Raw genomic sequence first — 24266 nt, forward strand, 5'->3', positions numbered from 1 at the left:
TACCTGCACTCGCATTTAGACCAATTTCCTGAAAATTTGGGTGATTTTAGTGAGGAGCAGGGTGAAAGATTTCACCAAGATCTTCGGACAATGGAAGGGCGATATCAGGGAAGATGGGACTCACATATGATGGCGGACTACTGCTGGAGTTTGAAACGAGATCTACCTAACGTCGTTCATGCAAGAAAATCATATAAAAGATCATTTGATAGTGTTTAATAGATATTTTGTTGAAATATGTATTAGTTTTTTGTCTTTATTTGGTCGAAATTATGAAACTGTATATTTCAAAAAGTAAAGCTGTTGGCAATCTCACAGTATTTTTTTCATAGTCAGGACCATAGAAATAACCAATAAGAGAGAAAAAAATGAAGGAAACCAGAATCGTGTTGACCAGTGTAATCTTTGCTTTCTATTATTATCTTTTTAAATGTTCCTCTATTCATTTCAGTCAAAAATACTGAATGTTTAGACGAAATATTTTTACAGTTTCATTATACGAGTACCTAAATACATAAAAAAATAAAAATAAAATACATATCTACCTATATATAACCTATTTTTGTCTCGCTAATTGGAAATAGCGAAATATCTTCGCCCCTAAGTAGGAAGGACACGACTAAGGACGAAAACAGTAATAACATAAGATATGTACACACTGTACAATGAGAAGCAAAGCGAACTGATAAGGAAGCAACGTTTAGACATAGAACGTTCGATGTTGAATGCTTAGTGACCGTTCATTCTGACGGACATAGTAAATGGATTAATCTTTGGCGTGTAACTTGTACATACTAGCAATTTCCATGCAACATAAATTGTGATTTATTAATCACGAATCCATTAGGGAGCGACAGTTTCCGTGTGATTTTTAAATATAATGTTATTAAAGAGAGTCTTATTTCATGCAGCAATTAACTGCCTCTTAAATCCTGTTTCTCCGTGTGGTTCCCGGCATTTTTGAATAGGACTACTAAATTTTCGTGGATCTCGTAAATGGCGAGTATGGGAAATGCTAATCAACTTCGAGTCTTCGTGAGGGCGATGGGCTAGCAACCTGTCACTTTTTAATGACAATTCCATCATTATGCTTTACAGCTGAGCGTGGTCTTTCAGTTTTTTCGAGGCTCCGTACATGGGATTAAGACGTCACTGAATGTATGTATGTTTTCTAACATTGACTCGTATTCAAATGGAGTAGTTTTAACTATTATCTTCCACTTAAAACGGTAAATCGAGAAATGAACTGGACATTTTGGATCTTTGATCATATGAGTACTAGCGCGTTTTTCTCAAATATATATATATAAGGGTTAAGTCACCCTCCAACGCTAAACACGACTGACTATTTTATACACAAATAAATCGGCATCACTGTCACCTACGCCCGAAAAATTACTAATCTGCGGTAAATGAATCATTTGACGTAAGTCGTTCATGGGTTCCTTTATAAATGTGTGAGGTACAGCAAATTGAGTCATTATTATTCTGATCTTGCGATGGGCAAATAGCCTGTATTGTTTTTCCTTTGGAGAAAAAGTGGTCCCTCGAAGAAATTATTGTCTGTTAGATAAACTTGGCCTGACTTTTCTTGTGTTTTTGTGACTGAGAAGAAATTCTCTCGAAGTGGATTCAGGTTTTTGACATAAGAAAAAATCTTGTGGTATCATCAGTTAATTCTTGGTTTCTTCGATTAGTGCAGTGTGTTCTAAAATGGTGGTGGCTGCTTTTTACCCGCTTCGCAATGGTAATTCTTTCAATTTTATAGAATTTTGTACAATTTCTTAGTCGGTATGTTGAGGTTTTCAACTTCTGATTATTTACTGTCATGTAACTACATTCGATCTAAATGACTCTTCCTGATCATAGTACCTGATTAGAAAGTCTTCCAACTAATATTTCATATGCGAAAGTTTTTAACGGTGTGTGTGTTTGTGAGGTACTCTTTCACGGAAAATCTGCTTTAATGGATTTTGATGAAATGTAGTACACGGGTAGAATTAAAATTCACAATTGTTTTTCATTATGGGAAATTTCAACATAACTTAATAATTCTCATCAGTCATATCTCTTAGTTTCACAACCTTGGTTGACGTCAAATAAATAACATAAACTAAGTTTACTGCCGCTTTCAAAGCTTTCAAGAAGTGGTAACAAACTGCACTGCAGCATTTCCTTCAATAACGTCAACTTCACAAACTTTCCAAACTAAGAATTAGAATAGAAATGTCGACAAGAGAATACTAGTTATGATTGATTGATGTATTTAAATATTAATCTAAGAATATGTATAACCTGCATTAGCAAATACATCGTACATTAACAAATCGTAGCTAGCCCATCGCCAAACTGACGAATTCAAAGTTTATGAGATATTTTCTTGATAGAGTTTTACATTCTCCATTTGATTATAATATTCTTTATATCAACCAAATACAAAATTTCTTTACAGAGCACAAAACTTTAGAAATGGCCACGGTTACGGCCACGATGGAGTCCTCCCAGAGCCTGATCCAGTCGGAGAGCAGGGTCCAGCACAGCTACCAGGAGGTGCAGGTGTCGGAGCAGAGGCACTCCGAGCGACATGTCACTGAGAAGAAGAAGAAGTCCAAGACCAGGAGGCATAAGGACGAGGGCGCTATTTCTGTGGTAAGAACGTGGTTACATCTATATCCCCTACAGGTTAGAAAGAGTCACAGGTGGACCCTGGGCTCTCTCCCAGAATACAACCGAGAATGACGCTGAGGATGAGAATGAGTCAGGTAGAGAAAATAGTGACAAGATTCTTCAAGTCCCAGAATGCCAAGTGATGCATTTGAGATTCAAAGAGCCAAAGGTTGGTAGCCTATCCACTAAAAGAAGAATCAATCTTCGCGAGAAGATAAACGGCTTCTTGTCAACCAGACCAGCATAGAAGCAGCAGTAAGGACAAAAATATAATTAAGTTACTAGCAATGGTCTTGGTCACAATGGAGTCCTCCCAGAGCCTGATCCAGTCGGAGAGCAGGGTCTAGCACAGCTACCAGGAGGTGCAGGTGTCGGAGCAGAGGCACTCCGAGCGACATGTCACTGAGAAGAAGAAGAAGTCCAAGACCAGGAGGCATAAGGACGAGGGCGCTATTTCTGTGGTGAGAACAATGTGGTTACGTCTATATCCCCTACAGGATGGAAAGAGTCACAGGCGGACTCTGGGCTCTCTCCTAGGAGAGGACAAAGCCGGGAATGACGCTAAGAGGATGAGAATGAGGTAGGTAGAGAAAATAGTGAGGTTGCATCCTTATTACTCTAGAGAGGAGCCCGTGGTAAGCCCTTGACCATGAATCTTGGATCGGATGAGTCAGGTTTTTATGCGAAGCGACTCCCTCTGCAACCTTTGCGGGTAAACGAAACCCGTATTGGAACGATCATGGTTTCACATTCTCACGATCCTCACGATGTGAAACCATGATTGTTCCCTTCCCTCCCTCCTACCGTAAGAGCATCGGTTAGTATTGAAACTAATGTATATAACTTCGAAAATAGTCATTCGTATATGGCCGCGGTGGGATTCGAACCTGTGCCTTTATGCGCAACACGTGTTTTAACCGGGCACCTTATCTATTCGACCACCGACGCCCATAACCGAGTATAATACCTATTAGTTACAAATAATTTCTTAATACACATACATACAGTCACGTCTTTATCCCTTCTGGGATAGACAGAGCCAACAGTCTTGAAAAGACTGATAGGCCACGCTCAGCTATTTGGCTTAATGATAGAATTGACATTCAAATAGCGACAGGTTGCTAGGCCATCGCCTAAAAAAGAATCCCAAGTTTGTAAGCCTATCCCTTAGTATCCTTTTACGACATCCATTGGAAAGAGATGGAGTGGTCCTATTCTTTTTTGTACTGATCCATACGGCACTTCATTTTTAATTTCTTAATTTTTTTTTCTCATACATACATACATATGGTCACGTCTTTATCCCTTGTGGGATAGACAGAGCCAACAGTCTTGAAAAGACTGATAGGCCACGCTCAGCTATTTGGCTTAATGATAGAATTGACATTCAAATAGCGACAGGTTGCTAGGCCATCGCCTAAAAAAGAATCCCAAGTTTGTAAGCCTATCCCTTAGTATCCTTTTACGATATCCATGGGAAAGAGATGGAGTGGTCCTATTCTTTTTTGTACTGATCCACACGGCACTTCATTTTTGATTTCTTAATTTTTTTTTACTAATTTTTATTTCTCTCTTCCCCAGTCGAAAAGCACCGACAAGCTGTACAAGAAAATGAAGGCCGCCTCGGACGGGGAATCGAACCCGCAGTGCGAGATGTGCGCCCGGCCCGTCTACGCCATGGAGCGGATCAAAGCAGAGAAGAGAGTGTGGCACAAGGAGTGCTTCCGTTGTGTGCAATGCAATAAACAGCTGACGTAAGGCTTGATGTGATAAATAGCTGAACGTGGCCATTGGCTCTATCTACCCCGCAAGGGATATAGATGTGACCATGTATGTATGTATGTAAGGCTAGAATAGAAAGGGATATAGATGTGACCATTTATGTATGTATGTATGTATGTAAGGCTAGAATAGAATAGATTTATTTTCAAAATTGGATACAAGGTATCACTTATTGACGTCACATCACTTAAATCTAATTATAACTACTACCGCTTTCAAAGCTAGACTTAATAAATAGCTGAACGTGGCCATTCGGTCTTTTTTAAAGACTGTTGGCTCTGTCTAACCTGCAAGGGATATAGACGTGGCCATATGTATGTATGTAAAGCTAGAATGGATAGACGTGATAAATAGCTGAACGTGGCAACATTCAGGCTTTTCAAGACTGTTGGCTCTGTCTAACCTGCAAGGGATATAGATGTGACCATTTATGTATGTATGTAAGGCTAGAATAGAATAGATTTATTTTCAAAATTGGATACAAGGTACCACTTATTGACGTCACATCACTTTAATCTAATTATAACTGCTTACAAAGCGCATGGGTTTTTATATCTCTTTCCAATTTCGGTCCCCAATAGGGATGACAAGGTTAAAACAATATCAATTAGTGAAAAATTAAATACATTAAGTGAATTTTTAGTTTTTTCATTTGACGTCATTAATGTTTTATATTAATTCAAAATAATTCATAATTAATTTTAAATAACTATGCCATCAATGAATAAAAAAATATTACATAACATTTAATCATGTCTACATCCCGTGGGGGCGTGGGGTAGACAGAGCCAACAACAAAAGATGGAAAGGCAACATTCAGCTATATGTTTGATGATACAATTGAGATTCAAATAGTGACAAGTTGCTAGCCCATCGCCTAAAACAAGAATCCCAAGTTTGTAAGCCTATGCCTTGGTCGCCTTTTACGACATCCATAGGAAAGAGACTACTTACAGGCTAACTAAATCTGTGTGATATGTCCCGTATATATGTTTGTATATTTATTTGAGATGCGATGGATATCGATCTATATCGACCACGTATAAGTGGAATCAAGGAAATTATAGTCTGATCATTATATCCTATCCTACTAATATTATAAATGTGAAAGTTTGTGAGTATGTCAGGATGTCAGTATGGATGTTTGTTACTCTTTTACGCAAAAACTACTGAACCGATTACGATGAAATTTGGTATGTAATTAGCTGAAGACCCAGAATAACATGTAGGCTACTTTTTATCCCGGAGTTCCCGCGGGATTGATAGGGTTTCCATGCGGACGAAGTCGCGGGCGGCCTCTAGTTATATTATATAATATTTTTTCCGATTGGCCTGGGTCTTGGATGTTTATCTATATAAGTATTTATTATAATATATCTATAGTATCGTTGAGTTAGTATCTCGTAACACAAGTCTCGAACTTACTTCTAAGCTAACTCAATCAGAGTAATTTGAAAATAAATAAAAAAAAATATGTTTAAATAAATAAAATAAATAAAAATCATTTATTTCAGACAATTGAGTCCATACAAATACAAATTATGTCGAAAATATATCAAAATTAATAATAAATAAATTGAAAAAATTGAAAAAATTACATTAAAATAAAATTATAAAATTAAAATAAAACACGAAATTATAAATGTATAAATGTTGTATAAATGTTTGCCAACAGAGTTGAGACTTATCAGAGCGACCACACGACGTTGTACTGCAAGCCGCATTTCAAACAGCTGTTTGAACCGAAACCGGTGGACGGGGTCGACGATGTTGATGGTGAATATCTATACATACATACATAAATCACGTCTATATTAATCGTCTCGAATTCGAAATTCAAATTCATAATTCAAAATTTTTATTAATTTTTTTTTCTACGTTCAGGTTTTTCCAGGATAAAAAGTATATTATTTTATGCCCAGGATAATAAGAAATAATTATACCAAGTATCATTGAAATCGAACCGTTAGTTATCACGTGATGCCTGAACATACAGACAGACAAAAATTTTTTTAATCACATGTTTGGGTTTGGTATCGATCCAGTAATAAACCCTGCTATTTATTTTTTCAAAATTTTCAATGTACAGAATTCACCCTTCTACAAATTTATTACATGTATAGATATAGATAGATATAGAATAGATATAGATAGATTATAGGATACTTCATATCATCGCTTAATAATTGTCAAAACTTTTGGTTTCACAACATTGGGTGACGTCAAATAAATTACGTAAAACTAAGTTTACTGCCGCTTCTAAGGCGTCAGTGCAGAAGAGGTAACAAACTGCAATGCAGCATTTTTGAGAAGACTCGTCCCCCAAAGTATAAAACCAAGTTTATAAGCCTTACCCTTACTCGCCTGTTACGACATCCATAGGGAAGATATGGGGAGACCCTATTCTGATGTATCGGGAACCACACGGCACTAGTACCTAGATTGTGTGAATTGTTATTTGCATATGTACATACAAACTGTTATATAACAAACCTCTTTTATGTTTTGGAGGTCAAACGGGGGTCATTTTTATTCAAGTAACTTGACTTTTACAGCGGCGCCGACTAAAAAGCATCAATTGATCATTTGTGAGAGTAATCCAGTGGAGTTGCCACCAGATGTCGTTAGAGGTAATGATACATACATACATACAGTAAATCACGCCTCTTACCCGGAGGTGTAGGCAGAGACTACCTCTTTCCACTTGCCACGATCTCTGCATATTTCCTTCGCTTCATCCACATTCATATCTCTCTTCAAGCAAGCTCAGCGGTTTCGGGTACTTTTGACCTGACCCTTTACCAGGACGTCCTTAATTTGATCAAGAGGTAATGATACTATTATTTGTTCACTACATTTTTACGCCGCATTACTTTGAGAACGTACGTAGGTACATACATACAATCACGTCTATATCCCTTGCGGTGTAGATAAATATAAAATAAATAAATATATACAGGACAAATTACACATATCGAGTTAGCCTCGAAGTAAGTTGAGACTTGTGTTACGAGATGCTAACTCAACGATACTTTATTTTATAATGAATACTTATATAGATAAACATCCAAGACCCAGGCCAATCAGCAAAAGTTCTTTTTTCATTATGCCCTGGCCGAGATTCGAATCCGGGACCTCCGGTGTCACAGACAAGCGTATTACCGCTGCGCCACAGAGGCCGTCAAAAAGATAGAGCCAACAGTCTCGAAAAGACTGATAGGTCACGTTCAGCTGTTTGGCTTAATGATAGAATTGAGATTTAAATAGTGACGGGTTGCTAGCCCATCGTCTAAAAGAAGAATCCCAAGTTTATAAGCCTACCCCTTAGTCGCCTTTTACGATATCCATGGGAAAGAGATGGAATGGTCCTATTCTTTTTTCTATTGGTGCCGGGAACCACACGGCAACAGTTTGATCGTAATAAGAATACCCCCGCAGCGTCAGACAGGCCGGACCTGGGGTTGGAGGAGCTGTCGCAGCTGGACGTGAAGGCGCGCTTCCAGGTGTTCGAGCGCGCCGCGCGCCCCGCGCCCGAGCCCGAGCCCGCGCCCGCGCCCCGGGCTCCCCGGGAGAAGAGCACAGCGCTGCTGTCCAAACTAGCCAAGTGAGTGAGCGAAAGAGATGGAATGATATGGCACGTTTATTTATTTATTTATTTAAACTTTATTGCACAAAAAAACAAAAAAAAATGTACAAAAGGCGGACTTTTGGCATTCTCTACCAGTCAACCAGCTGACCGAACAGAAAAAACTTCAAGTTGGTGGTGCGATAAAGTGCACATGCATACTGACAAAATACATTATTGCATTGTTTTTTTTCTTCGACTTAGGTAGTAGATGTCGCTTTGTTAAAATTAAAATAAGAGAATGAATGATATTGCACGTTATCTGCATTATTTTTCAACTTATGTAGGTACACCACACGGCTTATTGTAGATATTGCTTTTTTAAAATTAAAATTTGAGACAAACGAAGTACATGTTGTACTGTGATCTACCAATCTTGATACTTGATAGCATTCTCGTTTTGGGACCATTTATTTTATAATCATACCTATAGTCACGTCTATATCCATGGCGGGGCAGACAGAGCGAACGGTCTCGAAAAGACTGTAAGGCCACGTTCAGCTTTATGGCTTCATGATGGAATTGAGATTTAAATAGTGACAGGTTGCTAGCGCATCGCATAAATTATTAAATAACAGCTGGTCGTGTCAAATCGTTTCCAAATCGATTTTTTTATATGAAAAAAAATTCGTCCGCGTGGAATACTTATTTTGGGCATCATTGAACCCGCAAGGATGAATAATTTACCCCGTTTTTTTTTTCACATTTTCTATTATTTCTTCGCTCCTTATAATTGCAGCGTAATGTTATATAGCTTAAAGCCTTCCTCGAGAAATGGTCTATTCAACACAAAAATAATTTTTCAATTCGAACCAGTAGTTCCTGAGATTAGCGCGTTCAAACAAACAAAATCTTCAGCATTATAATATTAGTATAGATATGCACTCTAGCATATGCACTCGTTAACTAATTATTTTCACCGAAATTCTATAATAGAACAAAATATTTTTATTTTGCAACGGGCCAGTAACATCAAAAAGGGGTTATTTTATAAAATTTCACAAAATATATTTTGGGACATTCGTCAAGGATCAAGATCACGCCGTCATCTCACTCCGTCATTTGCGTCATCTCGCTGCGATGATTCCAAACGGTCTATTTTTGTTCCTTTGAGAACATACAAGCCCTTTACCACGAAACGGGTCTTAGCGATAAATCATGCGATGTGAGGCCCTCGGTTTCTCATTCCCGTGGATATCGTAAGAGGCAACCAAGGAAGTAAGCATTTTCAAGTGTTTATACTTTTGTTCAACATTGTTTAGTAAATTACCGTGACGAGTAAAAAGATGTAGTCTCTGCCTACCCCTCTGGGAAAAAGGCGCGAATTTATATTAGCAACTTACTGGTTCCTGGTTCTTGGTCTTCGGCGGGCCCCAAGGTACCTTCGGGGAGGATGGAACCAGGACAGATGTCAGGAAAATAATGATTATTGCTTACGTGGTCTTGGTACTTGGTCACTGCTAAACCGTGAATTAAAATCTACTTATATATAATTTTTTGAAAAATACTTAATAAAAATCCAGAAGAATTGAGAACTCCCTACTTTTATTAGTCGGTTAAAAGAATTCTTCTTAAAATATCACGTTTAGCTGGTACATATATATAGGTAATTAAGAGTTTGGAGAAGGACATATGGCCCTTCATCCCGGTAAAACTAGTTCCTGTGGGATTTGCGCAAAAACCGTATTATTTTGTAGGTGGCACTAAATTTATTATTTATTTCGTTGCTTTTTTGTAGTTGTTGCTAAATTCGTCGAGTTTTGTAGATGTAGAGGTAATTCGGGCGAAACTGCAGGAAAAGCTTGTAAATGAAATAAACTAATCCTAAACTATTGAGTACCTTCTTATTTCAAGGGTGATTAAAATAGAATCCAGCATTTCGTTCTAACAAACGCACATGTAATTTCAGCATCCAATCGATACAACTTTCTATAAAAAATCTTCGTAAGTCACCAGTTTTTTTTAAATAGACGACCATTCGAATTTCAACCTTACTTCTATAAAACTAAGTCTTAATAATGATACGATGTCTTTATAATGATACGATAAGAATAAAATATTCCTTATTACAATATGCGTAAGGGTTGTAATTATTTTTTTCGATGGTAAATATAAAATTGTGAGATCATAAGATGGTTTTGAAGTCATTAGTACCTCGTGTTTCCTGTCGGTCGGACGCGTTTTTGTTTTATTAATTATTTTTTAATACTTTGTAACATATGAAGTGTTATGAGTGAAAGAACAATTTCTTCTAGCGTGTGTTTTGTTTAGTGTCTTTTAAAACAAGATGTAGGTATTGAAATTGAGTTTATAACATGAAGTAAATTTAGATCGTTAATGGTTGGACGGTTAAAGTATTCGAATAATAACAGTGTGATGTACAGATTCAAATCTAACTCAGGTCGTGGACCAATGACTGTTTTCTGAGTTATAAATATTCAATACATACATATAATCACGTCTATATCCGTTGCGGCGTAGACAGAGCGAACTGTCTTGAAAAGACTGAAAGGTCACGTTCAGCTGCGGTGCCTAGTGATAGAATTGAGATTCAAATAGTGACAGGAAAGAAGAATCCCATGTTTATAAGCCTATCCCTTAATCGACTTTTACGACATCCATGGGAAAGAGATGGAGAGGTCCTATTCTTTTTTCCATTGATGCCGGGAACTACCATACATATTCATCTTAAAGCTTAACTAACCTCATGAAATGTGTAGGTATTCATATTTACTACTGAACTGGGTTAAATTAGAATTGAACCTTATGCTCAGATAAGGTTGAGAGGCAACAGTTTAACCACTGCGCAATGATGGCGTCCATATGACGACAAGCCGATGCTCAAACTACTTCTCTTTCCGTGTGCCGTGCGGTTCCCGGCACCATTAGAAAAAGAATAGGACCACTCCATCTCTTCCCCATGGATATCGTATAAGGCGACTAAGAGATATGCTTATAAACTTGGAATTCTCCTTTTAGGCGACAGGCTAGCAACCTGTCACTATACGAATCTCAATTCTATCATTAAACCAAACAGCTGAACGAGGCCTGTCAGTCTTTTTAAGGCTGTTGGCTCTGTCCACCCCGCAAGGGATATAGACATGAGTATATGTATGTATGTACGACGGCCTCCGTGGCGCAGCGGTAATACGCTTGTCTGTGACACTCTGAGGTCTCTGGTTCGAATCCCGGCCAGGGCATGATGACAAAAGAACTTTTTCTGATTGGCCTGGGTCTTGGATGCTTATCTATATAAGTATTTATTATAAAATACAGTATCGTTGAGTTAGTATCTCGTAACACAAGTCTCGAACTTTCTTCGAGGCTAACTCAATCTGTGTTATTTGTCCCATATATATTTATACATACATATAGTCACGTCTATATCCCTTACGGGGTAGACAGAGCCAATAGTCCCGAAAAGACTGAATGGCCACGTTCAGCTGCTCGGCTTAATGATGGAATTAAGATCCAAATAGTGACAGGTTGCTAGCCCATCGCCTAAAAAAAGGATCGCAATTTTATAAGCCTATCCCTTAGTCGCCTTTTACGACATCCATGGGAAAGAGATGGAGTGGTCCTATTCTTTTTTTGAATTGGTGCCGGGAACCACACGGCACCAATGCACGGCACGGCATATAATTATTTATTTATATGTACTTCTGTTTCCAGGTTCAAAGCGAAGGGCATGGACATTGGCGTGTCTGACGAGTACCTGAACGGGGTTCCCATAGAGCAGAGTTCCAGCGAGCCGGAGGAAGAAGAGGACGGTAGATATTTCTGTTTCTTTTTGTTACTTTCTTCTTTACAAGTAGGTTATATATATAGAGCTAAATAGAGCTTCATTTGGTCAGAAAATTTGTTTAAGGGGATAGTATATTATTACTGGCTCATGCCCGCGTGGTTTCTTTTCCATATGTGAAAAGTGCCCTTATTTCTTCCTCAGGGCTATCTCTGTACGAAATTTCATCAAAATCGGTTCAGTTGTTTAGGAGTGAAAGCGTAACAGACAGAGTTACTTTCGAATTTATTATATTAGTAGCTATTATGTTCATGGTCCGGTGTGAGAAAAATAAAAAAAAAATAGTTATATTGAAATATCTCTAGGTTCTAATTTAAATCTAAAATGTGTTTATTAAAATCCTAGGAACACTAGGCCTTGAAACGGTCTAGTTCAGGTGATCGACAGGTTCATTTGGCGCTTAGCCAACTTGGAAAATGTAGGTAAATGTTAGACGCATTCGTCGACTTGAGGTGTTAACGTGTTAATTGATATTGTAAGACGATGTTTTTAATTTTGTATGTCTGTTGTTAGGACGATTTTTTTATTACTTGTGATTTTTGTGAATTATCATTATTTGTATTATTAGTACGAGTATTTATGTAACAATGTTTGTGAGAATTCAAAATTTATTCACTACCAGCTCCGCCCACATTAAAGTACATACATACATAAATATGGTCACGTCTATATCCCTTGCGGGGTAGACAGAGCCAACAGTCTTGAAAAGACTGAATGGCCACGTTCAGATATTTGGCTTAACGGTAGAATTGAGATTAAACTAGTGACAGGCTGCTAGCCCATCGCCGAAGAAGAATCCCAAGTTTGTAAGCCTATCCCTTAGTCGCCTTTTACGACATCCAGGGGAAAGAGATGGAGTGGTCCTATTCTTTTTTGTATTTGTGCCGGGAACCACACGGCACTTATTTGTATTATTAGTACGAGTATTTATGTAACAATGTTTGTGAGAATTCAAAATGTATTCACTACCAGCTCCGCCAACATTAAAGTAAATTTGTTAATTTATAAAATAAATGTAGGAAGTATAGTCACAAAGTTTCACATTCCAACAGAAGATAGAAAGAGAAAAGAGGAGAGAAATAATCAATTTAAAATAACTATATTATTGAACTTAAAATAAAAATACGTCTTTCCCCTAATGACACGAAATCTGTCGCAAACGTGAGTTTAATATTAATAAATTGATTTTCTCCAATCCACAGACGAAGACTCAGTGCTCAAGAAGTCGTACAAGCAAACGGCTAATCGCGAACAACCCGTCTCGTTCTGCAACATGAGCGAGATCGTGGGCAAGTTCGAGAGCGGGCAGCACGCGGCCTCCGAGAGACACCGCGAGAGGAAGCAGGAGATACAGAACATCAGGAGCAGGTTGTTTATGGTGAGTCTGGAGTGTGTTGCTGGAAGGCATCTAAGAATGGTTCTAGAAGGACTGCTCAAATAGGTTAAGCGAGACTGCTCATGAAGACTTAGCAAGACTGCTCAGGAAGTCTGACCAAGACTGCTCAAAAAGACTTAGCAAGACTGCTCAAAAAGACTTAGACAAAACTGCTCAAGAAGACTTAGCAAGACTGCTCAAGAAGTCTTAGCAAGACTGCTCTTAAAGACTGAGCAAGACTCCTCAAGAAGACTAAGCAAGACTGCTCAAGAAGACCAAGCACACGGCGAATCGCGAACAACCCGTCTCGTTCTGTAACATGAGCGAGATCGTGGGCAAGTTCGAGAGCGGGCAGCACGCGGCCTCCGAGAGACACCGCGAGAGGAAGCAGGAGATACAGAACATCAGGAGCAGGTTGTTTATGGTAAGTCTGGAGTGTTTTACCAGAAGGCATCTAAGAATGGTTCTAGTAGGACTGCTCAAATAGGTTAAGTGAGACTGCTCAAGAAGACTTAGCAAGACTGCTCAGGAAGTCTGAGCAAGACTGCTCAAGAAGTCTGAGCAAGACTGCTCAAGAAGTCTGAGCAAGACTGCTCGAGAAGTCTGAGCAAGACTGCTTAAGAAGTCTGAGCAAGTCTGCTCTAGAAGTCTAAGCAAGACTGCTCAAGAAGACTAAGCATGACTGCTCAACAAGTGTTAGCAACATTGCTTAAAAAATTCTTGCAAGACTTTCCAAAAAAGAGGTAACTAAATCTATGCTTAAATATTCCGAATAAGACTGCCAAGGCGTCTTCGAAAGACTGTTCCACAAGTATTAAGCATCGCTGGTAAAGTAGTTCTAGTAAGATAACATGAGATAGATGAGATTGTAAGGCTTTTATTATAATATTTGAATGTGTAACCATGATCGATCCAATACGGGTTAGGTTTCCCTGCAAAGGTTTCGGAGGTCAGGCGGAAGTCGCTTCCTGTAAAAACCTGACTCACCTAATCCAGGATCCATGGTCCAGGGCTTACCCCGGGCTCCTCTCCAGAGTGGTTAGGATGCAACCGGGACTAAAGTCATAATGAAGAAGAGGAATAAGTTGGTAAGATTTCTCATTAAGTCCTTATGAGGCCGCTTCTCATATTAGTGACACCTTATATGCTGTGAATTCTGAATACATTAATTAAGAGAAGTTATTTGTTACAGGGCAAACAAGCCAAAATCAAGGAGATGTACGAGCAATCGGTTCTACAGAGTGAACAAGGTGAGATACATATATAAACAGAACAATAAGAAAAAGAAGCCACTATGAATTTTATATATTTTTTTCTATTATCATTAAGCCGTACTTAACCTTTCAGTTTTTTCAAAGCTGCTGGCTTTTTCTACCCCGCAAGGAATATAGATGTGACTACATGTATTTAGGTATTATACTATGAAAGTATTTAAAATTTTGGTTCCCTATCCAGCAGCCGTGAAGTCATGGCTTTTAAGTTTAAAAATATGTTTTTCCTTCCTCAGTTGCACTTTTGTGGTCGTATTTTTAAATATTTTTTTAATAAAATTATGATTTCCCTACATATATTACAGGAGTGGTATCGGCCGACAAAATCTCCCGCGAACTCGAATTGGACGCTGAAAAAGCGCGCGCGATCAAACAACGCTTCGAGAACGGGGAGGTTTTCAACGATGAAAATCAGCCGCCGAGGAACAGGGAGATTGATGACAGGACACTCTTCAATGAAGGTAAATGATTGAATGAACTGAATGAAAGTGTGAATCAAGAATGCTTTGAGAACGGAGAGATTTTCAATTATAAGAATCAGCCGCCAAGGAACACAGAGATTGATGACAGGACAGTCTTCAATGTAGGTAAATGATTGAATGAATTGAATGACTGAGTGAATGAGGAATGCTTCGAAAACGGAGAGGTTTTCAATTATGAGAATCAACCGCCAAGGAACACGGAGCAATCTCCGAATCTTCATGGAAGAGTCTTTTGTCAATGACAGGACACTCTTCAATGAAGGTAATTATCGTTGATGAATGAAATGAACGACATGAATGAGAATTCATGAACACTTTCAAAACGGGAGGTTTAAACGTCGAAATCGCCAAGGTACAGAGAGATTGATGACAGGACCCTCTTCAATTAAAGTTATTATCATGGCCGGAATACAGACTAGTATTCCCTAAAATTAAATACATATGTACGTTGATCATGATGACATGATCACGTCTTTATCCCTTACGGGGTAGACAGAGCCAACAGTCTTGAAAAGACTGATAGGCCACGTTCAGCTGTTTGGCTTAATGATAGAATTGAGATTCAAATAGTGACGGGTTGCTAGCCCATCGCCTTAAAGAAGAATCCCAAGATTATAAGCCTATCCCTTAGTCGCTTTTTACGACATCCATTGCAACGACATGGAGTGGTCCTATTCTTTTTTGGTGCCGGGAACCACACGGTATGAAAATTCCTGAAATTAATAGCTTATCATTGTTAACAGGCATTGGAAAGAAGTCGCGCTCGATCTTCTTGGAATTAGACGCTAATGCGAAAAACATGGCGCCCCTCTCCCCGCCCCCGCAGGAACCGCCGAAAAGGAAGGAACTTGTAAGTTGAAATATGTTCTGATTTTACTGAATGATTTTTTTTTCAGAGTATGATACATTTCTTTTTTAAGACATTAACATTATTAATGTAGACATATATACTTATGGTCACGTCTATATCCCTTGCGGGGAAGACAGAGCCAACAGTCTTGAAAAGATCGCCTAAAAGAGGAAACCCAAGTTTATAAGCCTATCCCTTAGTCGCCTTTTACGACATCCATGGGAAAGAGATGGAGTGGTCCTATTCTTTTTTTGTAATGGTGCCGGGAACCACACGGCACTATTAATGTATAATTAGGTATGTTAACTACATACATTGAAGCGCAGGTGTCGAAAAAGCATTTTTACCGGACGGACGGACGGATTTTATATTTATTATATTATATTTATCCGGCTCCAAAAACAGAATAGGTGAACTCCCATCTCGTTTACCTGGACGTCGTAAAAGATGACTAAGATTAGATAAATTAGAAACATGATTTCTTTTAGGCGATGGGCTAGCAATCTGTCACTATTTGAATGTCGATTCTATCATTAAGCGAAACAACTGAACGTGGCCTATCAGTCTTTCGAGACTGTTGGCTCTGTCAACCCTGCAAGGGGTACAGACGTGATTCTATGTATGCATGTCTCTACATAGTCTATTACATCACAAATATACTCAGTCTAATCACCAGTTGATTTTAACCGACTTCAAAAGTAAGTTCTCAATTAGTCGAAATCTTTTTTTATCAAAAATATTTCCCATGCCACATCACGAATATCAGGAATTGATTTTTACCGTCTTTAAAAACAGGAGGTTCTCAATATTTTTCTTTTTAATCTAAACCATTTCCCAGGCCTTCGTTCCTAAAGACTTGGTCCGCGCCGCAGACATTGTGGAGGACTTATTCACACTAAATCATCATATGATTTTTACCGTCTTAAAAAAAAAAGAGGTAGCTTTCAATCGGTCGATTTTTTTTTTTGTTAAATTTAAGACCTTTTCCAGGCGTTCGTTCCCAAAGACGTGGTCCGCGCCGCTGACAAAGTGGAGGAGGTGAAGATTGAGACCGCCGATATCACGGATCGATTCCGTTTCTTCGAGACTTACAAGCCGGAGACTGTGAAGAAGGAGTTCAGAATGACGCCGCCCAGGCAAACCCAGGTACCATATACATAGATATACAGGGTGACTTTTAATTCAACTGCATAAATTTAACTGTTAAGTTTACTCATCTAAGGGATATTAAAAACGTTAAAAGAAAAATATCGGTTCATATTTCAGATAGTACGAAAAAAAATAAAAGTATCAAAATCCACGATCCTAAATACGTCATATCACCCCGGCCGAAGGAAAAGCGACGCGTAAGATTCAGAGGTCAACGACACAATTCGTTCAGCTGAGCGATCTCGACAACTCTGTACTTTACTTGATCTTGATACTAGAAAAATAATTTATTTCTCAGACATTTATCTAGTCTATCAGTCTGTATTAAAGCGTGTGACGTAGTTTTTGAGGGTTTTTTAAATGTGTAAAATGATGACGTTTAATTTAAATAAAAATAGGCTCAAACGGCAAAGAAGCATGGGTATAGTCTATGTTTAAAAGGATGCAGTTGTTTTAAATGTCACCCTGTATAGATAGGCTGGTTTTCTGAGATACAAGCATCTGCTTAGTTCAGACACCAGTCTCTTATATTCTTACCTATGTTATGTATTTACTACTTGATATTTAAGAGAAAATAAAAATATATATAAATATAAATAAATATATAATAATCACGTCTATATGCCTTGCGGGGTAGACAGAGCCAACAGTCTTGTAAAGACTAATAGGCCACGTTCAGCAGTTTGGCTTTTAGATAGAATTGAGATTCAAATAGTGACAGGTTGCTAGCCCATCGCCTAAAAGAAGAATCCCAAGTTTATAAGCCTACCCCTTAGTCGCCTTTTACGACATCCACGGGAAAGAGATGGAGTGGTCCTATTCTTTTTTCTATTGGTGCCGGGAACCACACGGCAAAATAAAAATATTTGATTGATTATTTGATTTGATAGATAGATAAAATTCTTTATTGCACCATAAGAGTAAAACATACAAAGCAACATAAAACAGATAGAGATTGTACAAAGGCGGACTTATAGATAGTTAATGCAATCTCTTCCAGTCAACCTTTGGGTGGAAGGAAACCAAATAGGAGATAGTATCATAACCAAAGTCTTGAAATTCAATATTTTTTATTATTTTTTTATGAGACATTTCAATATCAATTAATATAATCATCATATTTCTTTTGGTTTCACAACATTGGTTGACGTCAAATAAATTACTTAAAATTAAGTCTACTGCCGCTTCCAAAGCGACCGATAAATGGTCAAATAGACCATTTATCGGAAGGAATGCTTTAGGCTATATAACATCACGCTGCAACAATTAGGAGCAAAGAAATAATTTAAAATGTGAAAAAAAAATCGGGGTAAATTATTCATCCTTGAGGGCTTCAATGATGCCCAAAATAACTATTCCACGCGGACGAAGTCGCGGGCACAGTAATTCCTGAGATTAGCGCGTTCAAACAAACAAACTCTTCAGCTTTATAATATTAGTTTAGATAACATTTAATTTGTTTATTTCTCTCCTCTTTACTCCTTCTGTAGTGAATAACTAACTTTGCGACTATACTTCCTACATATTTTTTATAACCAGCGCGCCAAATCACCATCACCAGAGTTGTACCACGAGCCAAGCGTGGTGCGCAGCGATGAACACCATAGCGACACCGGACTGGCTGCTGACAGGTATTGCTTCATCATCATCATCATCGTCATTGCAGCTTTGAGTGGAGTGTGCTGGGTCTCCTGCTAATAGATCCGCGCTAGTGATATAGAGTAAAATCAGTCTATATCCCTAGCGGGGTAGACAGAGCCACCAGTCTTGAAAAGACTGATAGGTCACGCTTAGCAGTTTGGCTTAGTGATAAAATTGAGATTCAAATAGTGACAGGTTGTTAGCCCATCGCCTAAAAGAAGAATCCCAAGTTTGTAAGCCTACCCCTTAGTCGCCTTTTACGACATCCGTGGGAAAGAGATGGAGTGGTCCTATTATTTTTAGTAATGGCGCCGGGAACCACACGGTGTGGTAGAACTCCTCAAAAATGGACTTTTACGAAGGGTGGAGCTGAGGGAGAGAGAGAGAGAGCATCTTTGCAAAGGAATTGCATGTTTCCTTACAATTTTAAATGTGGGTTACATTATTGCCGTGTGGTACACGGCACCAATACAAAAAAGAATAAGACCACTCCATCTCATAGGCTTGCAAACTTGGGATTCTTATTTTAGGCGATTGGCTAGCAACCTGTCACTATTTGAATCTCAATTCTATCATTAAGCCAAATAGCTGAACGTTGCCATTCAGTCTTTTCAATACTGTTACCTTTATCACTAAGGGGTATGAAAAATAGATGTTGGCCGATTCTCAGACCTACGCAATATGCTCACAAAATTTCATGAGAATCGGTCAAGCCGTTTCGGAGGAGTACGGGAACGAACATTGTGACACGAGAATTTTATAAATAAGATTAAGACGATACATGTACACGTAACCTTTCAGAAGACTGTTGGTTCTGTCTACCCCGCAAGGGATGTAGACTTCATTTTATGTATGTATGTAAAACGAAAGTTTCCTTTACTCTCCCAGACACACCTAAAACATTTAAGAATAGTCAAGAGCGTGTATTGATTAATGTGCTTCATTCACAGACATACTGCGTCCCGTATGATCTCCGTGTTCCGACAGATGGAGACACAGCTCAACAGACAGGAAGAGAATCAAGGTATATTGTCTATAATTTTATTGTGTTTTATTAATTAAGTTTTTGTTATTTTATTTATTTTTTATATTATTATTGACGGCCTCTGTGGCGCAGCGGTAGTGCGCTTTTCTGTAACACCGCAGGTTCTGGGTACGAATTCCGGCCAGGGCATTATAGACGTGATTATGTGTATGTACGTATATTTCTGTTCCAGGTCCGAAACCGCTGAAACGCTTCACCCCGCCCCCGCCCGGGGAGCGCGCCCACCAGGGGCGGTCCTCCTCCTCGGAGGCGGACAGCGGCGAGTCGGAGTGCGAGGAGGACAGCGAGGACGAGCGCCGGCGGCTCTGTCTCGAGGCGAGGCAGAGGGACGAGGCGCTCAAACAGGTACTTACATATAAAAGCGATTTACCAGACCCCCTGTATATATATGTGGGATTACTCATTAGGATTTAGCAAAACAAATATTTTCCTTCAGTTTATTTAATAGGATTTTCATCTTACAAACTCTCTCTGACGTCACTCTTTTCATCACTTCACACTTCTAAAATAAAAGTTACCAGTGCTAACAATAACTAAAAATAACGAAACAACTTAAATAAAAAACGTTCACAATCCACATTTAGGTATATATATAAATAATATTAAGACGATATATATAGTATCATAAAACTGTCTGTCTGTTATGCCTATAACACTGAACCGATTTTGATGATTTGTTACATGAATTGAGTTGACCTTGAAGGAGAACATTATATTTTTATTGCGAAAAAAGACCAAGCAGACGTATTCACCTGCAAACGCTAGTGTATAATAAAGTTTATCTATCTTATCTTATTTTATCTATCGTTCTTTAGGCACAACAGCTAGCCCGCACCAAAAGCTTCCGCTCTCGTTTCGAGAACTGGTCTGAGAGCGAGCCGCAGCGGTCGCCGTCTACCATCGTCGTTAGAGAGGATGACGACGACGGGGAGTCGCAGCTGGAGACTGCCAAGAGGTAGGCAGAGACTGCATCACATCCCATCTATGACTAACCTTGTATATTATCAGCTTTATCCACGAATTCGAATTCAGCTACTTGACGGCCTCTGCGGCGCAGCGGTAGTACGCTTGTCTGTGATATCGGAGGTCCCGGGTTCGAATCCCGGCCAGGGCATGATGAGAAAAGAACTTTTTCTGATTGGCCTGGGTCTTGGATGTTTATCTATAAAGACTCACCCAATCCAAGAATAGAATAGAATAGGTTTATTTTCAAAATTGGATACAAGGTATCACTTATTGACGTCACATCACTTAAATCTAATTTTAACTACTACCGCTTCCAAAGCGCATGTGGAGAAGAAGCGGCGGAACAAACCACACTGCAGCATTTTCATCGGACGTCAATTTACAAATATACATATGGTCACGTCTATATCCCATGCGGGGTAGACAGTGCCAACAGTCTTGAAGACTAAATGGTCACGTTCAGCTATTTGGCTTAATGATAGAATTGAGATTCAAATAGTGACAGGTTGCTAGCCCATCGCCTTAAAGAAGAATAAATATACATCTCTTTAATCTAAATCGTGGACTGTGAATGCACATTGTCTACATTAAAACCACGGTCAAAGGCGTACCCCGGGCTCCTCTCCAGAGTGGTGAGGATGCAACCGGGACTAAAGCCAGGAGGAAGATTTTTTCTTTTTTTTTGATGCCGTGAGGTTCCCGGCATCAATAAAAAAAGAATAGGACCACTCCATCTCGTTCCTATGGATGTCGTAAAAGGCGACTAAGGGATAGGCTTATAAACTTGAGATTCTCCTTTTAGGCGATGGGCTAGCAACCCGTCACTATTTGAATCTCAATTCTATCATTAAGCGAAACAGCTGAACGTGGCCTATCAGTCTTTTCAAGGCTGTTGGTTCTGTCTACCCCGTAAGGGATAAAGACGTAATCATATGTATGTATGTATGTAGGAAGAAGAAGTAATTAAATAATGAATTGTTTCAGCCTCCGTGAGAAGTTTGAGAACATGAAAGTGCAGTCCAGCTCCGTCACAAAGACGTTTGTGCCAAAAGTCAACAGATTTGTGGTGAGTATGGAAAAAAAAGTTTAATTTAAATGTCAGCCATTGCATATTGAGAGCAAATACCGAATACTGTTCCCGGTTCCCCTAGGATCTACTTTAGGACAAAAATATACATTTGTATTATTTTGTATGTAAGTTTAAGCATTGTCATTCAACATGGCAATGCAACAAGCCTTCTGGGCACAAACGTTGCCGTGGACAAACGATTTACGGGGATTGCACAATTTATAAATTATAAAATTTATTAAGTTGAAATATGTATGGAAATAAAAACTATAATTTTTTTCTCTTGCGGGGCCATACTAGGCGGCTGTCTTGTCTACATTTTCATTTATTTAATAATTTATTTATTAATACTTGTACATTGAATTTTGCAAAGATCTGAAGAAAATGGTTTATAATCATATATCTACAAATATAACATAACATATAATCACGTCTATATCCCTTGCGGAGTAGACAGGGCTAACAGTTATCAAAAGACTGAAAGACTACGCTCACCTGTTTGGCTTAATGATAGAATTGAGATTCAAATATTGACAGGTTGCTAGCCCTTCGCCTAAAAGAGGAATCCCAAGTATGTAAACCTATCCCTTAGTCGACTTGTACGACATCCATGGGAAAGAGATGGAGGGATTCTATTCATTTTTCTTTTGGTGCCGGGAACCACACGGCACTGTGATGTATTAGTTAATATATTTATTTTAATGTTATATATTTTTTTACAGTGAATAAAGAGTGGACCCTTCTCAAACGACCCCCATTTGCCAAAGTTAACCCTTTCAGGTTGTAAAGTCATTGTAACTTGCCTTTTTATATTATTTTCTAGTTAAGCTGCGTTTTATCCCGTTTTTCGACGAATATTCTTAGTTATTATAGGAAAATAATAATTTATACTTTGTATAGGGACTGATAGGATTTTTGCATTTTAAGATAATGTGCCTTAATATATTACGTGCAATTATAAAAAAAAATGTTTTATCATTTGCCTTTTATTGATACTAAATTGTGTATTTTTTGACAATATTGGTAAAAATTATTATACACTGTAGCAGATAAGTTTAAAGCAATATTTGTTAAAAATGAGGAAATGAGTAATTTAAAAAATTTACTGCGGTTCATTCGGATTATTTTAAAATTACTTTGATCTGAAAATTACTTTTATAACGCTCTCTTCATACTTTTAATTTTTTTTTATTATTATAAAATATGGAATCTGCTCCAAATATTAGTAATAATATTAATGTAAGTTGCAGTTACAACAATTAAGGTGCTAAAGATCTCTTTAACTCATCGAGATATAGTTTTATACATTTTACGAATTCATTTATCTCGGAAAAGAACTGACTTTTGAAGTTTCAAACAGACGTTTTCAAGATTTTTTTACTTTTTGTAATTATTTATATGGTTTATCATATAAATTGAATGACAAAAGTATGAGTAAAATATAAAATTAATATTAACACATTTTCGCAAAATGAATAACGATGGCCTTATTTTTGAAAATAATTTCTGGACCACTTTGTTTTAAACGGCTACTATATAATTAATATGTTTTGAAGTCTATTAAAAAAAAAATTACCTGTTGTCATCTTGCCATTATAATCTTTGTGCCATTATCATTGTATGAAAAAATTGTATTTATTCGACGATTATAATTACAGACGATGTCTACATTTGTACTCAAATAAAAAAAAAATACTTGCTATATTATTTATAAATTATATTAGTCACATAAGTAGTGAAGGATTTATGATCCCGTCACGTATATACTGTTATCTAAAACCAATTTAAAGCAATGTTTTATTGCATTGAGTTCTATTTGGAATCTATTTTATAACGCTTTAGTTACAAATATTCAATTATTTGTTAAGGATCTTCATATATTTATAATACTCATATGTCATGTTTTGTACTTTATAAAAATAATTTTTACTACAATATGACTGAATACCATCTCACTATTTATTGTTTGTACTTAAAACTGTTTTTTCATGTTTTATATATCTGCGGTATTAAATTATTAAAGTATAATTAAATTATATATGTTTCATTTATAATTTGGTCAGCGCCAGTCACAGAAAGTAAATCGATATGTTTTTTTTAAACCCGCGACATTAATATAAGTTTCATCTGTTAAGGTAATCCTAACTCATATTGTATCGATCATGGTTACATATCCAGTTGCCTGAATGTGCAGGTTTCTTTACGATGATTTCCCTCACCGTAATAGCATCGGCTAGTATTCAAACTAATGTACATGACTGTAAAAATAGTAATTGGCTTTGGATTCGAACCTGTCCCTTTATGCGCATCACGCATTTAACCGGGCGCTTTACCGATTCGACGTTCTTTATCCAAATTAAAAAATAATCGTAATCTCGTTGAAGGGAACGAAATAAAACCACCAAATCATTTTCTATTATATGTAATCTAATTATTTTCAAAAAAAAATAGGAAACGAACAATAAATTAACCACCTAAACATAAATACGATAAATAAGTCAATCACAATTGTGACCGGGGAATTCCCGGGTCTGAGACCGAG

At 37.8% G+C, this 24266-nt stretch overlaps 1 protein-coding gene across 1 annotated transcript; it reads left to right on the top strand.

Moving 5' to 3' along the window:
- Nucleotides 1-1636: 1636 nt before the first annotated feature.
- Nucleotides 1637-23734, top strand: LOC106142758 (uncharacterized). Its single transcript, XM_060951653.1, has 18 exons — nt 1637-1747; nt 2453-2649; nt 4249-4421; nt 6125-6225; nt 7005-7079; nt 7888-8053; nt 11747-11844; nt 13079-13254; nt 14444-14501; nt 14828-14983; nt 15748-15854; nt 16845-17000; nt 18543-18634; nt 19595-19668; nt 19862-20034; nt 20505-20644; nt 21640-21721; nt 22447-23734. The coding sequence occupies exons 1-18, from the start codon at nt 1714-1716 to the stop codon at nt 22447-22449; spliced, it is 2061 nt and encodes a 686-aa protein (XP_060807636.1). The 5' UTR covers nt 1637-1713; the 3' UTR covers nt 22450-23734.
- The last annotated feature ends 532 nt before the right edge of the window (nt 23735-24266 follow it).

Source organism: Amyelois transitella, chromosome 25 (assembly GCF_032362555.1).
Source record: "Amyelois transitella isolate CPQ chromosome 25, ilAmyTran1.1, whole genome shotgun sequence".
Taxonomy (NCBI): domain Eukaryota; kingdom Metazoa; phylum Arthropoda; class Insecta; order Lepidoptera; family Pyralidae; genus Amyelois; species Amyelois transitella.

Excerpts from the sequence above, each read along its gene's own strand:
- LOC106142758 (XM_060951653.1), top strand. The coding sequence starts at position 1,714 with ATGGTGGTGGCTGCTTTTTACCCGCTTCGCAATG. Across the intron at positions 4,422-6,124 it reads CAATGCAATAAACAGCTGAC|AGTTGAGACTTATCAGAGCG; the intron begins GTAAGGCTTGAT and ends GTTTGCCAACAG. Across the intron at positions 14,984-15,747 it reads CAGGACACTCTTCAATGAAG|GCATTGGAAAGAAGTCGCGC; the intron begins GTAAATGATTGA and ends CATTGTTAACAG.